Here is a 19,040-nt window from a genome sequence, read left to right as displayed (position 1 = left end):
CCCCCAACCCCCCTACCTCCCCCCCTCCTCCTCCCCAACCCCCCCCACCTCCCCCTCCTCCTCCCCAACCCCCCCCACCCCCAACCCCCCCCACCCCCAACCCCCCCCACCCCCAACCCCCCCCACCTCCCCCTCACCCCCACCCCCACACCCCCCCACCCCCCCCACACCCCCCCCTCCTCCCCCCCCACACCCCCCTTCTCCTCCCCCCCCCACACCCCCCCTTCTCCTCCCCCCCCCACACCCCCCCTTCTCCTCCCCCCCCCACACCCCCCCTTCTCCTCCCCCCCCCACACCCCCCCTTCTCCTCCCCCCCCCACACCCCCCCTTCTCCTCCCCCCCCCACACCCCCCTTCTCCTCCCCCCCCCACACCCCCCTTCTCCTCCCCCCCCCCACGGGTTGAGCCTTGCCCTGCTCCTGTGCGCCTCCCCGTGGCCGCGGCCATGGCTGCCGGCCGGGGCTGCCTGCGCCCGGTGAACCAGGACAACGCCCGCTTCGCCCTGCTCGCCCTGCTCATCGGCCTGTACCTGGTGTGCGGGGCCGCCGTCTTCTCGGCCATCGAGCGGGACACGGAGCGGGAGTCGCAGCGCCGGTGGGTGCGGAGGTGGGAGAACTTCAGCCAGAGGTACAACATCAGCCGAACCGAGCTCAGCGTCTTCCTGAGACAGTACGAGGAGGCTGGAATGGCCGGCGTGCGGGTGGACGAGACCCGGCCCCGCTGGGATTTCGCCGGCTCCTTCTACTTCGTGGGCACCGTGGTCTCCACCATAGGTAAGGAGGTGTGGAGCTCCGCCTCCCCGCTTCGAGGGATGTCGGGGGGCGAGAGGGAAGTGGGGGGGGGGGGGGTGTTCCTAGAGCCGAATCCATTGGGAGGTCAGGTTTGTGGGAACTGTGTGAGGGATCTGCTCCCTGGCCGGGATCTGCCCAGTGAGAGGGATCTGCTCCCTGGCCGGGATCTGCCCAGTGAGAGGGATCTGCTCCCTGGCCGGGATCTGCCCAGTGAGAGGGATCTGCTCCCTGGCCGGGATCTGCCCAGTGAGAGGGATCTGCTCCCTGGTCGGGATCTGCCCAGTGAGAGGGATCTGCTCCCTGGTCGGGATCTGCCCAGTGAGAGGGATCTGCTCCCTGGCCGGGATCTGCCCAGTGAGAGGGATCTGCTCCCTGGCCGGGATCTGCCCAGTGAGAGGGATCTGCTCCCTGGCCGGGATCTGCCCAGTGAGAGGGATCTGCTCCCTGGCCGGGATCTGCCCAGTGAGAGGGATCTGCTCCCTGGGTGGGATCTGCCCAGTGAGAGGGATCTGCTCCCTGGGTGGGATCTGCCCAGTGAGAGGGATCTGCTCCCTGGGTGGGATCTGCCCAGTGAGAAGGATCTGCTCCCTGGGTGGGATCTGCCCAGTGAGAAGGATCTGCTCCCTGGGCAGGATCTGCCTAGTGAGATGGATCTGCTTGGTGGGTGGGATTTGCTTGATGGGAGAGGTCTTGTCAGGAGGGATCTGCTCGACCTGAGCGATCTGCTGAGAATGCAGGGAATGGACTCCAAGTGTCTTCTGTTTGTTCTGAGAGGGATTTTCTCAGTGTCAGTGGGATTGGGGTTTGAAGTGACTCCTGGTCAGATTCCAATCCTGACAAGTACTAGAATCAATATTCACTCCAATAAACAAAATCTAAAATATTGAGACATACATCCCATTTCTATTTGTGGGATCTGCTTTGTTCAGATTGACCACTGTTTTCTACATCCCACCACTTTCCACCACTGACAGTTCAGCTACCTTTAGTGTCCAGAGGGGCTGGGATGGGATTGGATGGGATGTCCTGAGATCAGTGGTTTTCAAATTTTTACTTTCCACTCACATATCATTTTAAGTATTCCCCATGCCATAGGAGCTCTGCAATTAGTAAAGGATTGCTTAAGGTGGTATGTGGGTGGAAAGGGAAGGTTGAAAACCACTGTTTTAATTGTACCTCATTGACTCGTTATGTGCACGGTTTCATTACTCCAAAGGAAATGGACCGATGACAGTTTTTCCCAAGCAAAATATTTCAGTAACAATTGGGTTCAGAGTAGTGATTCTCAACCTTCCCTTCCCACATACATCCCACCTTAAGCAATCCCTTGGATTATTCAACGTGGGATGTGAGCAGAAAGAAAATGTTCGAAATCCACTGCTTCAGATGAAGCCACTACTTTTTGCTCAGTTCCTAAGGAACACACGATCCACAATAGTCACTCCATGACATTTCCTGTATCTCCAAGTCAGCAGATCTAGTCTTGCTCCATTTTGACCTTGAGGATTTTTTTTAACAATGCAGATTCCAGCCATTGAAACCTGTGCCATCCAATTAACTTTCAAACCTGTGAGTGGAAACCGGAGCCCCCGGGGAAAATCCACGCAGACGCAGGGAGAACATACAAACTCCTTACAGACAGTGCAGGATTTGAACCCGTGTCGCTGGTGCTGTAATAGCATCCCGTGCTAACCATACCACCAGAGAGCGTCGAATTAGGAAGAAGGAAGATGGATCTTGAACGTAGCACACCTATGGATGGGAAAGGATGAGAGGGATATGGGCCAAATGCAGGCATATAGGAAAAGCTCAAGAGAATCCTCTTGGTCAGGAATGGATGAGCCATTTCCATCGTGTTCTGACCTCAGGATACGTGAAGGTGGTTCCCAGATGAGTGCTGGTGTGGTTGGGTTGTGGCTTCACTCCAGGCTGCTGGAGGCTGAGTAACTGAAAATGTGGGCCCTCTAGTCTCCCAGAGTGATGTGAACCATAAAACATTGCAGCACAGAAAAACAGGCCCTTTGGCCCTTCTGTGCCAAACTATCATTCTGGCTATCCCACTGATCTGCATCCAGTCCATAGCCCTCCATACCCCTCCCAACTCATCTGTACCTCTCACCAATTCTCCCTCCCTCGCCCTCACCCCCCTTTTCGCCCTTGCCCTTTCTTTGACATTCTTGACCCTTTCCACTGCCCTCAATGAGGTCTGGGCTGTATTCCCTTGACTTCTTCCAGAAGTCCACAATCAGCTCCTCAGTTTTACTGACATTAAGCATAAGGTTGTTGTGACACCATTCAACGAGCTGATCTCTCTCCCTCCTGCATGCTCCCTCATTGCCGTTTGTGATTCTGCCGACAACCGTAGTCTCATCGGCAAATTTGTAGATAGCATTGGAATTGTGCCTGGCCACACAGTCATGGGTGTATAATGAATAGTGCCCTTGGGGTGTGCCTATGATGATGGTCAGCGAGGAAGAGATGTTGTTTCCAGTTTGTACTGACTGCAGTCTTCGGAAGCCAAGGATCTAGAGTCCCCCCCCCCCGTCCCGATTGCTGGTGTTGTAACGGTGTTGCGCTAACCATTCTCCACTTTCCTTACACAATCTTGTGTGAGCTGAAATAAATTGCTCCAAACTCTGCCCCAATCAATTCAGGAACAGGAACAGCAGGAGTTAAATTCTTTTGCAAAGTCTATTTAACAAATATGCATTCATTTGAAAATAATCAAGAAAACGTCCCTATTTTAAACCATGACTTTTCATCAGATCAGGATTTATTGTAATGAAATTTGTTGTTCTATGGCAACATTACAGTACAAACATTGCTATGAATTAACCACAAATAAATAGTGTAGATGATGAACCATCAAGAATCACAAAAGATTGAAGTTGTGAAATTGATAGGTTTTTATTAACAATAGACTGGAACAGCCGTCAACCTCATTGACTGGGTAGGATCGATCTCAGGAGGCGGCAGCCAGTCATAGCAGAACAGTAGGAATATAGGAGGAAGTGTCTGTGGTTCATTGTCCTTTCAGAAATCTGATGGCAGAGGGGAAGAAGTTGGCCTTGTGCCAGTGGGTGGGTGTTCGTCTTCAGGCTCCTGTACCTCCTTCCTGATGGTAGCAGGGAGAAGAGAATGTGGCCTGGGTGGTGGGCGTCCTTGAGAATAGAGACTGCTTTCTTAAGACACCATCTCTTGTAGTTGTCCTTAATGGAGTTAAGACTGGTCCCCATGATGTCTCAGGCTGAGTTAACAACCCTCTAGGTTTTTTTTCCCTGTCCTGTGCCTTGGCACCTCCATACCAGACAGTGATGCAACCAACCAAATGGCGTCCACGGGACACCTGTTGAAATTTTCAAGATTCTTTGGAGACGTCCCGAATCTCCTCACAAAGTATAGCTGTTGGCGAGCCTTCTTCGTGATTGCATCGACATGGATGCCCCAGGACAGACTCTCAGAGAGATTGAAACCCAGGAATTTGAATTTTTTGACCCTCTCCACTGCTGGCCCTGGATGAGGTTTGGTTTGTGTTCTCCTGATTTCCCCTCCTGAAGTCCACAATCAGCTCCTCAGTTTTGCTAATGTTGAGTAGATGGCTGTAGCAATGACACCACTCAACCAGCTGGTGTATGTCACTCCTCATTGCCGTTTGGGATTTCGCTGATGACCACGGTGGTCATTGACAAATTTGTCGATGGCATTTGGATTGTGCCTGGGCACGTGGCCATGGGTGTGGAGTGAGCAGAGCAGTGAGGTGAGAGGGGAAAGAGTTAAAAAAGAGACCCAAGAGACACTGTCTTCACACAGATGAAACGAGCTGCAGGGAAAGTTGAGGAGGTGGGGACAATTGTGTTTAAAAGACATTTAGACAGGTCTGTAGACAGGAAAAGTTGAGAGGGATAAGGGTCAAAGGCAAGAAAGTGGGATAAGCTGGGACAAGTTAAGCCAGTGGATCTCAGCCTTTTTTTTTCCCCACTCACATTACCACCTTAAATACCCAACCCAACCCCAATTTTCCCTGCTAATAAAATTGTAGAGCTCTTCGAAAGAACCAAAGACTTGTTGATCCAAACCAAGGCTTTTATTAGCAAAAGACAGGAGCTCTTCACAGGTGGCCGACCAGTCCGGAATGATCCGACCTGGCTAGGGACACAACCCTTTAAGGCCCAGACAGTAGGCGTGGCTAAGCTCTCAGCCAATCGCTGTAAGCACAGTCTAGATACTGTAACTATATACATTGGTGATAGATCTGTACTATCACATTCACCCCTTCTTGGAGAACTGACCCTGGGGTGGAAGGGCTGAAGAGGGAGAAGGGAAGGAAGGGGTAGTTTAAGGACTGTACCGGTCAGGGGGTCTGACCATCCGGCGTGACCGCCATGGTGCCGGGATTGGGGTCGTTGGAGTGGTGTCGCCAGCGGGCTCATCGGGTGCGACCGCTCCTTCGCTCAAATCCCCAGCTGTGTTGTCGGCAGGGTGGCCCGGGTCGTTGGGGTGCTGTTGGTCATTCTGTTCCGGCACGAGGCCTGGGGAATAAAGAGTTGGGGAAGGTTGAGTTGGGGGGGTTGTTGGGCCTACTGCGTCTTGAGCTAGGTCCCACTCCGAAACAGTGTCCTCCTGCCCGTCTGGGAACTCAACGTAGGCGTAATGCGGGTTCGCGTCGAGTAGAGTCACTCGGTCGACCAAGGGGTCGTTCTTTGAGTGCCGGACGTGGAATCGCAAAAGGACAGGGCCAGGGACGGTGAGCCATGCCGCTACAGTGGTTCTTGATTCGGATTTCCTCGGGAAAAGGAACAACCTTTCGTGGGGGGTGGCATTTGTTGCGGTACATAGGAGGGAGCGGATGGAGTGTAAGGCACTAGTGAGAACCTCCTGCCAGTGGGAGGTGGGGAGACCTTTAGACCAGAGAGCCAGTGTAACCGTTCTCCAGATGGTGGCATTCTCCCTCTCAACCTGGCCATTACCACGTAGGTTATAGCTGGTGACAGAGGTGCACCAAATAAAAGGTACAAGGACTGCCTAAAGAAATCTCTTGGTGCCTGCCACATTGACCACCGCCAGTGGGCTGATAACGCCTCAAACCGTGCATCTTGGCGCCTCACAGTTTGGCGGGCAGCAGCCTCCTTTGAAGAAGACCGCAGAGCCCACCTCACTGACAGAAGGCAAAGGAGGAAAAACCCAACACCCAACCCCAACCAACCAATTTTCCCTTGCAACCGCTGCAATCGTGTCTGCCTGTCCCGCATCGGACTGGTCAGCCACAAACGAGCCTGCAGCTGACGTGGACTTTTTACCCCCTCCATAAATCTTCGTCCGCGAAGCCAAGCCAAAGAAAAGAATAGCTGGTGGTCCTGCTTGAAGCGATACCACACTCCAGAAGGTACTGTTGCAGCACTGTGCTCATGAATGAGGACCCCCCTATCACTGTGGATGGAATTGGGGTACCTGAAAAAGGCGAAGATACTGTGAAGGGCCTGTATCACTGAGGTGGCGGTGGTGTCTGGGCAGAGCACAGCGAACGGGAAGTGGGAGTACTCGTCGATGGCCATAAGGATGTAGTTATTATGGTTGGTCGACAGTAGGGGCCCCTTAAAGTCTACGCTAAGACGCTCGAAGGGGCGGGTGGCTTTGATAACATGGGAGTTCCCCGGACGGAAGAAGTGGAGCTTGCATTTAGCGCACACCGAACAGGCTCGGGTCATGGAGCGAATCTCCTCAACTGTTTAGGGTAGGTTGCGCGCCTTCACAATGTGGGCAAACCTAGTGACCCCTGGATGACAGAGCGCCTCATGGAGTTTCTGTAGTCTGTCCATCTGTATGCTGGCGCACGTCCCCCTGGAGAGCGCGTCAGGTGGGTCGTTGAGCTTACCAGGATGTCATAGTTAAAGGTGGAGAGTTCGATTCTCCATCTGGCGATTTTGTTGTTTTTTATCTTACCTCGCTGGGTGTTGCTGAACATGAAGGAGACCGCGCGTTGATCAGTCAACAGTGTAAAGCGCCTCCCAGCGAGGTAATGTCTCCAACAATGCATCGCTTCAACTATGGCCTGGGCCTCCTTCTCAACCGAGGAGTGTCTACTCTCTGGACCCTGGAGGGTTCTGGAGAAGGAGGCTATAGGCCGACCGGTCTGGTTCAAGGTGGCTGCCAGGGCGAAGTCGGATACATCGCTCTCGACTTGAAACAGGACAGACTCATCGATCGCGTGCAGCGTTGCAGCGGCGATGTCGGATTTGATTCGATCAAAAGCCGCCATGGCTTTGGTCGAGAGGGGAAAGGAGGTGGTCTTGATAAGAGGATGCGCCTTGTCGGCGTAGTGTGGAACCCATTGGGCGTAATATGAGAAAAAGCCCAGGCAGCGTTTGAGCGCTTTCTGGGTATGGTGGGGGGGGGGGGTAAGTCCATTAGGGGATGGATGTGGTCAGGATCTGGCATCACTACCCCGTTATCCACCACGCAACCTAGAATCGCGAGTCGTGTGGTCCGGAAGACACACTTGTCAAGATTGTAGGTCAGGTTCAGCCGACCGGCAGTTTGAAGAAATTTGTCTAGGTTGGCGTCATGGTCCTGCGCGTCATGGCCGCAGATGGTGACATTGTCCAGATACGGGAAGGTAGCGGTTAGCCCGTTCTGGTCCACCATCCTGTCCATTTCCCGCTGGAAGACTGCGACACCATTCGTGACCCCGAATGGTACCCTGAGAAATTGATACAGCCGCCCATTCGCTTCGAAGGCCGTGAATGGTCGGTCCTCACAGTGGATCGGGAGCTGGTGGTAGGCCGAACGTAGGTCAGTAGTGGAGAATATGCGGTATTGGGCGATCTGGTTCACCACATCCGTGATGCGTGGCAGGGGGTACGCATCCAGGAGCATGAAGCGGTTAATGGTCTGGCTATAGTCGACCACCATCCGCATCGGACTTGTCAGCCACAAACGAGCTTGCAGCTGACGTGGACATTACCCTTCCATAAATCTTCGTCCGCGAAGCCAAGCCAAAGGAACTTAAGATGGTATGAAAGTGGGACAAAAGGATTAAGAACCTTTGGCTTAGACAACTGTACACACTGAAGTTAATTCTCTTGTTCAATGCATACCCATCAGAGACCACAAATGGAAAGAATATTGAAGAGAGAGGTGTAGTTCATTAGTTTGTTGTACCTGAAGAGGACTGTATGATCATTTTCTATATCAGTGGTTCGCAACCTTTTCTTCCCACTCACATCCCACTTTAAATATTCCCTAGGCGTTTATTGTATTGTATATGTTGAACGTTTAATGGGTTTGGAGGGGGGAAAAAGGGGGAGAAAATGCCACTGTATATTCAAGAGGGAAATGTTTGTGTGTATTTTGATTAATATGGTTCACGGTGTGAAAAATTTTTAAAAATTTAAGAAGTATTCCCTAGGCCACACATGTCAAACTCTGGCCCGCGGGCCAAATTTGGCCCGCGATATAATTATATTTGGCCCGCAAGATCATATCAAAAATGTATTAGAGGTGGCCCGCTGGCCGCCGCGCCAGTATAAGCGCATGCACAGTAACCGCGCTTACTGTGTCCCAGGGTGAGAGAGAGAGAGAAAAATCCTGGTACTTGAAAAGTAGTGGTGGGTAGTTTTATAAACACGCTGTCGTGTCCCCCCGCCCACCCCCCCACCGTAGCGCGGCCTGGCCGGTGTCAGGGGAAGCCAAGGCCACTTCCCAGCACCCGGAACCCCAGTGGCACAGCGTTTCTTGGAGCTGCAGATGGAGTCGGGATGCTGGAGGGAAGATTGGGGCTCCCCGCTGGGCGATGGGGGCGCCGGCCGCCCTGCGCCTTCCCACCGGACCAGCGGCGGGTGCCCGGAGTACACGTGGAGAGCGAGGCTGGTCGGGCAGGCAGGGTGGAACCCCCCGCCAATCTCGGGAGTGGCATGGGCTGGATCGGGATTAGCCGCGCTCACCTGCTCCTCCACCGCTGACCGGGATCCCAGCGTGGTCCTGAGCACAGAGACTGCCCTGGAAAGGTCCTGGGACACCGGCACGGAAAGAAGAGCAGGGTCCGTAGAACATTACAGATCAGAAACAGGCCCTTCGGCCCTTTGACTCTACCTCGTGAAAACCCAACACTGGAGAAACTCAGCGGGTTAAACCGTATCCTTTATCCAGCAGAGAGGTACCTGACAATGTTTGGCCCTTGATCCCCCTCATCAATGTATGAGCGAAAGTCTGTGGTTCTCGTAAAAACACCAGAAGGGAGAAACTCAGCAGGTCAAAAGGGGGATCTGGGAGAAACTCAGGTCAAAGGGGGGTCCGAGAGAAACTCAGCAGGTCAAGGGGAAGGGATCCGGGAGAAACTCAGAAGGTCAAGGGGAGGGGGTCCGGGAGAAACTCAGCAGGTCAAGGGGGGTCTGGGAGAAACTCAGCAGGTCAAGGGAGATCCGGGAGAAACTCAGCAGGTCAAGGGGGGTCCGGGAGAAACTCAGCAGGTCAAGGGGGGTCTGGGAGAAACTCAGCAGGTCAAGGGAGGTCCGGCAGAAACTCAGGGGGGGCCTGACCTCGCCAGGACCGTTGCCCACTCCCCCTCCCTGCCACAGGCCGACCCGCGACTCACGGTGACGGGGCCGCTGATCCGTCGAGATGCCGCCCTGCAGCGAGAGCCGATGCCCCCGCACTGTCGTTGTCCAACCCGATCGCTCGCAAACCCCGCCCTCCCGCACACAGGCCTGAGTAAGTATTATGAACTTTAATCTCAGGATAAAACGATCTTCCAATAGTTTCATGTCACAGTGATAAATATATTCCTGGTTAAATATGGTCCTGCACCTGGATACAAGCTCATTAGGCATAAAACTTGAAAAGTGTGTCAATCAAAGGATATCTGTACCAATGGAAAAAGGGCATGGCAAATAACCCTGCTAGAGTTCATGCCCACAATCAGTCACCCATTTGATTGTTTCAGGAATCATGTTATTCTCCCACATTCTCAATAGCCCTCAGATTTTACTATTCGACAGCACACTAGCAACATTTGACAAATCCTCTATAGAGAAATATTATTTATTGAATATTTTATTTCTCATTTGTTAATGCTTCTGGAAAGATTTTATCCAAAACTATTATTAAACATTTATTTTAATAAGAAAAAGTTTAACATTACATCTGTTGAAAGAAGAGAAAACATGCAGATGTTGTTGAAAATTTTCAATAAATATTTAGTTCGGCCATCGACTTAGTCCAAGTTTTTAATTTTGGCCCTCCGTGAATTTGAGTTTGACACCCCTGCCCTAGGCCATTGGTGCTCTGTGATTAGTAAAGGATTCCTTAAGGTGGGATGTGGGTGGGAAGGGAAGGTTGAGAATCACTGCTCTAGACCCAATTGCTACTGAAATATTTTGCTTGAGAAAATTTGTCTTAGGCCCATTTCCTGAAACAGTGCACATTATGATTAAAACAGTGGTTTTCACCCACCAGCAATCCCTTACTAATCACAGAGCACCTATGGCATGGGGAATACTTAAAGTGGGATGTGAGTGGAAAGAAAAAGGTTGAGATCCACGATCTATATCAAGACATAGTTCTAAGCCATAGGTGCCCCGTGGCAAGTCAGGGATTATTTGATGTGCTCTGTGAGTGGGGGAAAAAAAGGTTGAGAACCACTGAGTTAAGCCAAAGGACCTGTTTTCATGTTGCATAACTCTGGCTAACTGTGAAGGATACACTAATTAAAAATACATACTCCAGTTTTAAGCCTATATTCAATGGTTCTGTGATCGATTCAACCCCACGTGTTCTATGTGTAATCCCTCCCAACCCAAGCTGACTCAGGTTCTACATTATTGGTCGTCGTTACAGATCGGATAAGTTTGATGCACTCCCAGTGAGAGCAAAGCGCACATAAGGCCAAGATTAATCTGTTATCTGATATTTACTGAGTCGATTTTATGGCTTTGTTTGGACTTGTGATGCCAAAAGACCGGATTTTGAGACACGCTATCGCTGATCTTTTGCTTCAAGAAGACACACTTGTCAGCCTAAACACTTGGAATTTTCAGTGCCCCTTGGGTCTGACGCAGTCATGGATGGATAAGTCCTGACCCATTAAAATAGCTGAGGCTGTTCGGTCCAGGAGGTTTCAAATGCTCCTCCTGTTCTATTTGATTTCACCCTGGCAATAACTGTTCCTTTATTGAAGACTTTCCATCAACTCATTGAATCTTGCCCCGCAGGCTGCAGCAGAGGGGTTCAGCTCTGCAACCCATCCAGTGCTCTAGTTGTGGCCTCCTGTCCATCAGAGAGACTGGATGCAGACTGGGAGATCGCTTCATTGGCCACCCACTTCAATTCCCCGTCCCATTCCCTTGCCGACCTATCTGCCCACGGTCTCTTGCACTGCCAGACTGAGACCACCCGCAAATTGGAGGAATGACACCCCACATTCCATCTGGGCCCCTCCAACCAGATGACATCAACATTGATTTCTCCATTGCCCATTAGCACCCCCCCCCCCATTATTCCATAGGTCTCCTTTCCTCTAGCACTGTTGTTCTCTTCCCCTTTCCCTTTGTATCATTTACCTCAACTCTGCATTCACAGCATCAAAAACACCCCCCCCCCACCTGTCCTCCTCTCCAAATCCAATTAACACCTTTTGTCTGTTGGTCTACACTCTTCCCTCCGCCCTTTCTTTTCATTCAGCTACCTGCCTGCTTTCTACTTTTACCTTTCACCTTGAAGAAGGGCTCAGGGCCGAAACGTCGGTTACATGTCTTTACCTCCTGTGGACGCTGCGAGGCCAGCTGAGTTTCTCCAGCATGTGTTTTTAATGTAGCATTGAAAGACTCCCTTTGACCCGTGGACCCCACACTGATCATGAAGCAACCATCAATAATTATCCTTTCATTTCACTTTCCCCCTCTTTCACATTCTACTCCTCATTACACACTTTGGGCAGCGTAGAACCAGCACCCAACCACACGTCCTTGGGACGTGGATAGAAGCAAGCCCAAGCGGTCAGACCCGAGGTTGGGTTTGAACGTGGGTGTAACGCGACCGAATGCACCAAGATGAGTGAGGCGGGCAAACACGCTTTTAATAGCTTACGATCAACAGCCGGTAGACACGATAGTCCTCAGGTGCATCTGAGGTAAAGGAAGAAAACCAGGGTTTATATTGGGGTAGGTGAGGGTGGGGCCAGCCATCTGAACAAAACACAGAAGGTGAAATCCAGTTCACTGCAGCGGGACTCTGGAGGGTGTGAGAGAGCAGCCATATCCGTTGCGTGCCACTGTGTGTCCTCCATGATACAATTGGATCATTTGCGGTAATAAATCCTCGTAGAGCTGGAGTTGGAATCAAGAGGGCGCTGAGGGCAGGAAGGGCTCCCGAAGTGCCTCAGGCCTGAAGGCCTCCTGATGGTGTCGGAGGTTTGAACCTAGAGCTCGGGTGGCCGATGAATCGAAAAAGAGTCTGTGCAGCTGCAGAGGCTGGAGGCAAGTCCACGGACCCTCAGTGACTCTGAAGGGGCTCTCTCTCTTGTACTGTAAGGGCGCAGGACGACACTAATGGCAATATCATGTAATATTACATGTTCTGTACTATTACATGATTATAAAGGAATCTTCTTTTTTTGAGGGGGAGGACGTGGAGGGGGAGGACGTGGACCTGTCCTCGGGCCTGCGCAAAGGAGCTTTTAGGTGGAGTGCAGTGCGCGCAGTACTGGCCCTTGAATGAGCTTAAAACCCAGCCCTCAACTCTATAATTAAGCAGCTGTTGGATTAATATAGAAATCTGCTACAGTCATGCGTTGCATAACATCTGTTCAGGCAATGTCTGACCGCTTATAAGTCCGTTCAGAAATCCCGATCGGAGAACGGGGAGTAACAGACGGTATCTCCCGTAATTGAACTTGCTCAGCGATCCTCTCAGTCACAGCCACTATTTGTCATGACTGCAAAATGCTTCTTGTCACAGACACTGATAGAATTGCCGAGACTGAAGAACTCCGGGCGTCCAGCCAAAGTGTTGAGCCTGAATCCCATTTCTCCAAGCACTGTGTCCCAGTCCAAAACGTTCGAAGCTGTGGCCTAGCAGGTGAAAATTCTCATGCAGGAATATCACAACACCAAATGTCACGGAAGGGTTTAATTACTCTGGCACCCAATCCACTTTTAATCACCTGCCATTAGTGTATAATATGACCACACAATCATATAACCATATAACCACTTACAGCACAGAACAGGCCAATTCGGCCCTACTAGTCCATGCCGTAGCAAATCCCCACCCTCCTAGTCCCACTGACCAGCACCCGGTCCATACCCCTCTAGTCCCCTCCTATCCATGTAACAATCCAGTCTTTCCTTAAATGTAACCAATGATCCCGCCTCGACCATGTCTGCCGGAAGCTCATTCCACATCCCCACCACCCTCTGCGTAAAGAAATTTCCCCTCGTGTTCCCCTTATAATTTTCCCCCTTCAATCTTAAACCATGTCCTCTAGATTGAATCTCCCCCTTTCTTAATTGAAAAAGCCTATCCACATTTACTCTGTCCCTTTTAAAATCTTAAACACCTCTATTAAGTCCCCTCTCAATCTTCTACGCTCCAGAGAAAAAAGCCCCAGTCTGCACAACCTTTCCCTGTAACTCAGACCCTGAAATCCTGTCAACATTCTCGTGAACCTTCTCTGCACTCTCTCTATTTTGTTTATATCTTTCCTATAATTTGGTGACCAAAACTGTACACAGTACTCCAAATTTGGCCTCACCAATGCCTTGTACAATTTCATCATCATCTCCCTACTCTTGAATTCAATACTCCGATTTATGAAGGCCAACATTCCAAATGCCTTCTTCACCACACCATCTACCTGAGTATCAGCCTTGAGGGTACTATTTACCATAACTCCTAAATCCCTTTGTTGCTCTGCACTCCTCAATTGTCTACCATTCAATGTATATGACCTATTTAAATTTGCCTTTCCAAAATGTAGAACCTCACATTTATCTGTATTAAATTCCATCAGCCATTTCTCAGCCCACACCTCCAGCCTTCCTAAATCACCTTTTAATCAACGGTAATCTACCTCACTGTCCACAACACCACCAATCTTTGTGTCATCCGCAAACTTGCTTATCCAATTCTCCACCCCTACTTCCAGATCGTTAATATATATAACAAATAATAGTGGACCCAGGACCGAACCCTGAGGAACTCCACTAGTCACTGGCCTCCAATTGGACAAACAATTTTCTACCACTACTCTCTGACACCTCCCATCCAACCACTGCTGAATCCATTTCACTACCTCCTCATTTATACCTAATGCCTCCACCTTTTTTCCTAACCTCCTGTGGGGAACTTTGTCAAAAGCTTTACTAAAGTCCAAATAGACAACATCCACAGCTTTCCCTTCATCAACCTTTTTTGTAACCCCCTCGAAGAACTCAATCAGGTTTGTCAAGCATGATCTACCCCTGACAAAACCATGCTGATTACTCCCTATCAATCCCTGTACCTCCAAAAATTTGAAAATAGCATCCCTCAGAACACTTTCCATCAACTTTCCCACCACAGATGTCAGACTTACAGGCCTATAATTCCCGGGTTTGCATTTGGACCCTTTCTTAAACAGAGCAACCACATGCGCCACCCTCCAATCCTTTGGTACCACCCCCGTGGCCAATGACATCCTAAATATCTCTGTTAATGGCCCCACTAACTGTCCACTAGCCTTCCTGAGTGTCCTAGGGAATATTTTGTCCGGACCCGGAGATTTATCCACCTTTATCTTTTTTAACACAGCCATCACTACCTCCTCAGTTATCCTTATATGCTTCATGACCTCCCCACTATTTTTCTTTACTTCAACTGGTTCAACATTTTTTTCCCTAGTGAATACCGAGGCAAAGAAATCATTCAAAATTTCCCCCATTTCCTCAGACTTCTCACTCAGCCTACCCTTGCTATCTACAAGGGATCCAATTTTATCTCTCACTAATCTTTTACTTTTAATGTACTTATAGAAACCCTTTGGATTTATTTTTACTCTGTCAACCAAAGCCTCTTCATGCCTTTTTTTGGCCTTTCTAATTTCTTTCTTAAGATTCCTTCTACACTCCTTGTAGTCCTCCTTCAACTTCTCAGCTCTCTGCTCTTTATACCTCTTGTACACCTCCCTTTTTCTCCTAACCAAATTTCCAATATTCCTCGAAAACCAAGCCTCCCTATGACTTCCAGCCTTTCCTTTGATCCACACTGGGACATAACTACTCTGTACCCTCAAAATTTCTTTTTTGAATATCCTCCATTTTTCATTTACATCCTTACCTGAAAATATCTTGTCCCACTCAATACTCCCCAAATCCCTTCTTATTTCTTCGAAATTTGCTCTTTTCCAATCCAGGACCTCAACTTTAGGCCCCTCCTTGCTCTTCCCTAAAACTACCCTAAAACTAACAGAATTATGATCACTAGACCCAATTGGATCTCCAACATTAATGTCTGATACCTGACCTACCTCGTTCCCTAACAGGAGATCCAGTATTACACCATCCCGAGTCGGTTCTTCTACTAACTGATTTAGAAAACAATCCCCAAATCACATAACGTCCTATTTCACGGAACGTACTATGGACGTTAAGTAGCGTATGACTGTAGTAGAAATAAATCATGAAAATCTGTAGACCCCGTGATTGAAGTGAAAGCACAAAACGCTGGAGAAACTCAGCAGGTCAAACAGTGTCCTATTATGTAGCAAAGGCAAAGATGCAGAACTGGCGATTCAGGCTTGAGCCCTTCATCAAGCTACGGAAAAATGCCAGCAAGAGACCAAGCAAAAGAGCGGGGGGTGGGGGGGAGTGGCAAAGGAAGGAGACGATAGGTGGAGAAAGGAGGGAGGGATCAGCAGGAATGAGGGGAGGAGGGATGGCTGGGTGGGTAAGGGGGGAAGGGAGGGGAGAACTGGAAAGACAGGAAGGGGGGGAGAAGGAAAGGGAAGAGGTTTAGTAGAAAGCAGAGAAGTCAATGCATTTGGCTGAAGGGCGCCCAGTCAGAAAATAAGGTGTTGTTCCTCCAATCTGTGGGTGGTCTGGGAGGGACAGTACATGAGGCCATGGGCAGGCATGTGAGTGCAGGAGTGTGACCCAGAATTGAAGTGGTTGGCCACTGGAAGGTCACTGTGGTTGTGGATGGAGCGGAGGTGGTGAGTGAAGCGATCTCTCAGTCTGCAACCAGTCTCTCTGATGTAGAGAAGGTCACAAAGGGAGCACCGGATGCACTAAATCAGTCCTCTGGACATACAGGTAAAGTGTTGGTTCACATGAAAGGCCTGTTTGGGGCCCTGGACTGTGGTGAGGGAGGAGGTGTGGGCGCAAGTATTGCACTTCCTGAGGGCACAGGGAAAGGTGCTGGAGATGAGATGTGTGGGGAGGGATGAGTGCTCGAGGGAATTGCAGAGGGAGCGGTCCCTGCGGAAGGCCGAAGGGGGAAGGAGAGTGTAAGATGTGTCTGGTGGTGGGATGATGTAGTAAGTGCTGGAAATTTCAGCAGATGATGTGTTGGATGCAGAGGCTGGTGGGGTGATAGGTGAGGACGAGGGGGATTCTATGTTTGTTGCATCTAGGGCCGGTGGGGGCCAGATGGGTGAGGGCTAAGTTGATGGTGGTGGAGGGGAAGCCACGGTTGTGGAAGAAGGGAGACATTTCAGAAGCTCTGGTCTGGCAGACCTCATCTTGAGAACAGATCCGGCAGATATGGAGAAATTGAGAGAAGGGGATGGAATCCTTACAGGGGGCAGGGTGTGAAGAAGTGTAGTCCAGGTAGTTGTAGGTGTTGGAGGGTTTGTAGTATATGTCAGTGGAAAGGTGGTCTCCCGAGATGGAGACAGAGAGATCCAGAAAGGGGAGAGTGTTATTAGAGATGGACCAGGTGAGTTTGAGATCGAAGTGGAAGTTGGACTTGAAGTGAATGAAGTTGACAAGCTCATCATGGGTGCATGAGGCAGCCCCAATGTAGTCACTGATAAACTGGAGGAAGAGTTGGGGGGGGCAGTCCTTACCTGTGTAGGCTTGCAGCATGGATTACTCCACAAAGCCCAGGCCTCATAAACCATTCCTCTCAGAGCTGAGCAATCCTGGGAATGGAAAAATGGAGTGCCCAATTCAATGGGAAGCATTTTGACGTCTTTCTGTTAAGGTACCTGTGTTCACTCAGGAGATTACGGACGCTGGAATCTGAAACATGACACAATCTGCTAGAAGAACTCAGCTGGTCGATTGGCATCAGTGGGAAAAAAAGAACAGTTGGCGTTTCAAGCTCCTTGTTGAGAGTAGTTGAATGGGGGAGGGAAGAGAATGTGAGGAGAACTCAGTGGGGGGGGTGGAACGGCTCCCCACAAGGTCAAAGAGATGGACAAGCATAACAGTTTACTACTCCTCTACCAGGTCCTCGCAGGAGATGAAGACTCTGGGTTCCTCCTCTCTTTGAAAGAGACCCTCTCTTACTGCTCCCCCTCTCTGGTTTCTGTGACCATGTCCTCTACTCTGCTCCAAACCCCTCAGAGTAGAACAGGGTTGGGGTTCCTCTTGTCACCTCTACCTGGTTCACCTGCCTCATTTGGGGTTAAAGCTCACAGCCCTGTGGCTCAATTCGTCCATCAAATCTTCCATGCCAAGACCTGACACACCACAACTAGTTTTGGTATGGATAGGTACTGGTTGTACCTCAGTAATCCAGCGATATTGGGCCCTGGCCAAAAGCAGAAATTGACTCGCAAGGGAACCTCCTATGTAAACATGTCAAAGGTAGGTCAAAGCATAAAATAGGAAATAATACTGTGGGCAGCACGGTTAGCGTAGCAATTAGTGCAACACCGTTACAGCGCACTCGATCGGGACATTAATACAAAGTCCTTACAGCAGTGCCGAACTTGAACCCCAGTCCCGATCGTGGCAGATTCAATCTTTACAGCGCCAGCAATCAGGACCGGGGTTCGTGTCCCGCACTGTCCGTAAGGAGTTTATACTAACAACGGCAGATTCATATGTGCCGAACCGTGGAAGTTGCTGGATGGACCACAGAGGGCCGGATAAGAGAGGTCAACCTGTACTTGATGACAGTATAAACATGATGGGCTGAATCGTCTGCTTTATGATTCTATGACCTGTAGAACGTGCTTGAGATGTTCTACTTAACCAAGGGAGCCATACATATTTTCGGTGAAATAAGAAAGTCTGCAGGTGCCGGGGTCGAGTTGACACTCTCTAACCAGACACCATTACTATCAGACCCCAGTTTCTATTCACCCTCGCCCCCGAATCTCTTTCATTCATTCTTTTCCCACAGCTCCCCACCCACTTCCCTTTCCTATGAGGGCTACCCTCCCCCCTGTTTTTTTCTCTTTTACCCTCCCACCCATATCCACCTGTTAGCCAGTGCTCCTCCCCCTACAATTCCCTCCCCTCCCCCCGCCCCCGGCACCTAACGAATGGTCCAGGCCTGAAACGTTGGTTACCCTTCCCATGGACGCTGCGTGGCCTGCTGAGTTTCCGTTTTGTATTTTTGGTCTTACTGAGCACCTTCCTTTGGCATGGCTTCGCATACGAAGATTTATGGAGGGGTAATGTCCACGTCAGCTGCAGGCTCGTTTGTGGCTGACAAGTCCAATGCGGGACAGGCAGACACGGTTGAAGCGGTTGCAAAGGAAAATTGGTTGGTTGGGGTTGGGTGTTGGGTTTTTTCTCCTTTGTCTTTTGTCAGTGAGGTGGGCTCTGCGGTCTTCTTCTAAAGAGGTTGCTGCCCGCCGAACTGTGAGGCGCCAAGATGCACGGTTTGAGGCGATATCAGCCCACTGGCGGTGGTCAATGTGGCAGGCACCAAGAGATTTCTTTAGGCAGTCCTTGTACCTCTTCTTTGGTGCACCTCTGTCTCGGTGGCCAGTGGAGAGCTCACAATATAACACGATCTTGGAAAGGCGATGGTCCTCCATTCTGGAGACGTGACCTACCCAGCGCAGTTGGATCTTCAGCAGTGTGGATTCGATGCTGTCGGTCTTTGCCATCTCGAGTACTTCGATGTTGGTGATGAAGTCACTCCAATGAATGTTGAGGATGGAGCGGAGGCAACGCTGGTGGAAGCGTTCTAGGAGCCTAGGTGATGCCGGTAGAGGACCCATGATTCGGAGCCGAACAGGAGTGTGGGTATGACAACGGCTCTGTATACGCTAATCTTTGTGAGGTTTTTCAGTTGGTTGTTTTTCCAGACTCTTTTGTGT

General features: G+C 50.4%; 1 protein-coding gene across 1 annotated transcript in view; it reads left to right on the top strand.

The window, feature by feature from the left end:
- Nucleotides 1-412: 412 nt before the first annotated feature.
- The window catches only part of kcnk13a (potassium channel, subfamily K, member 13a), a 33,491-nt gene continuing 14,863 nt past the window's right edge, over nt 413-19,040 (top strand). The window contains exon 1 of the mRNA XM_069915226.1: nt 413-772. Coding sequence (XP_069771327.1) covers nt 445-772 — 328 coding nt within the window. The 5' untranslated portion in view covers nt 413-444. The remainder of the gene's footprint in view (nt 773-19,040) is intronic.

This window comes from Narcine bancroftii, chromosome 2 (assembly GCF_036971445.1).
Source record: "Narcine bancroftii isolate sNarBan1 chromosome 2, sNarBan1.hap1, whole genome shotgun sequence".
NCBI classification, from domain to species: domain Eukaryota; kingdom Metazoa; phylum Chordata; class Chondrichthyes; order Torpediniformes; family Narcinidae; genus Narcine; species Narcine bancroftii.
The sequence above is the reverse complement of the archived record's forward strand: the minus strand, read 5'-3'. Positions and strand labels throughout refer to the sequence as shown.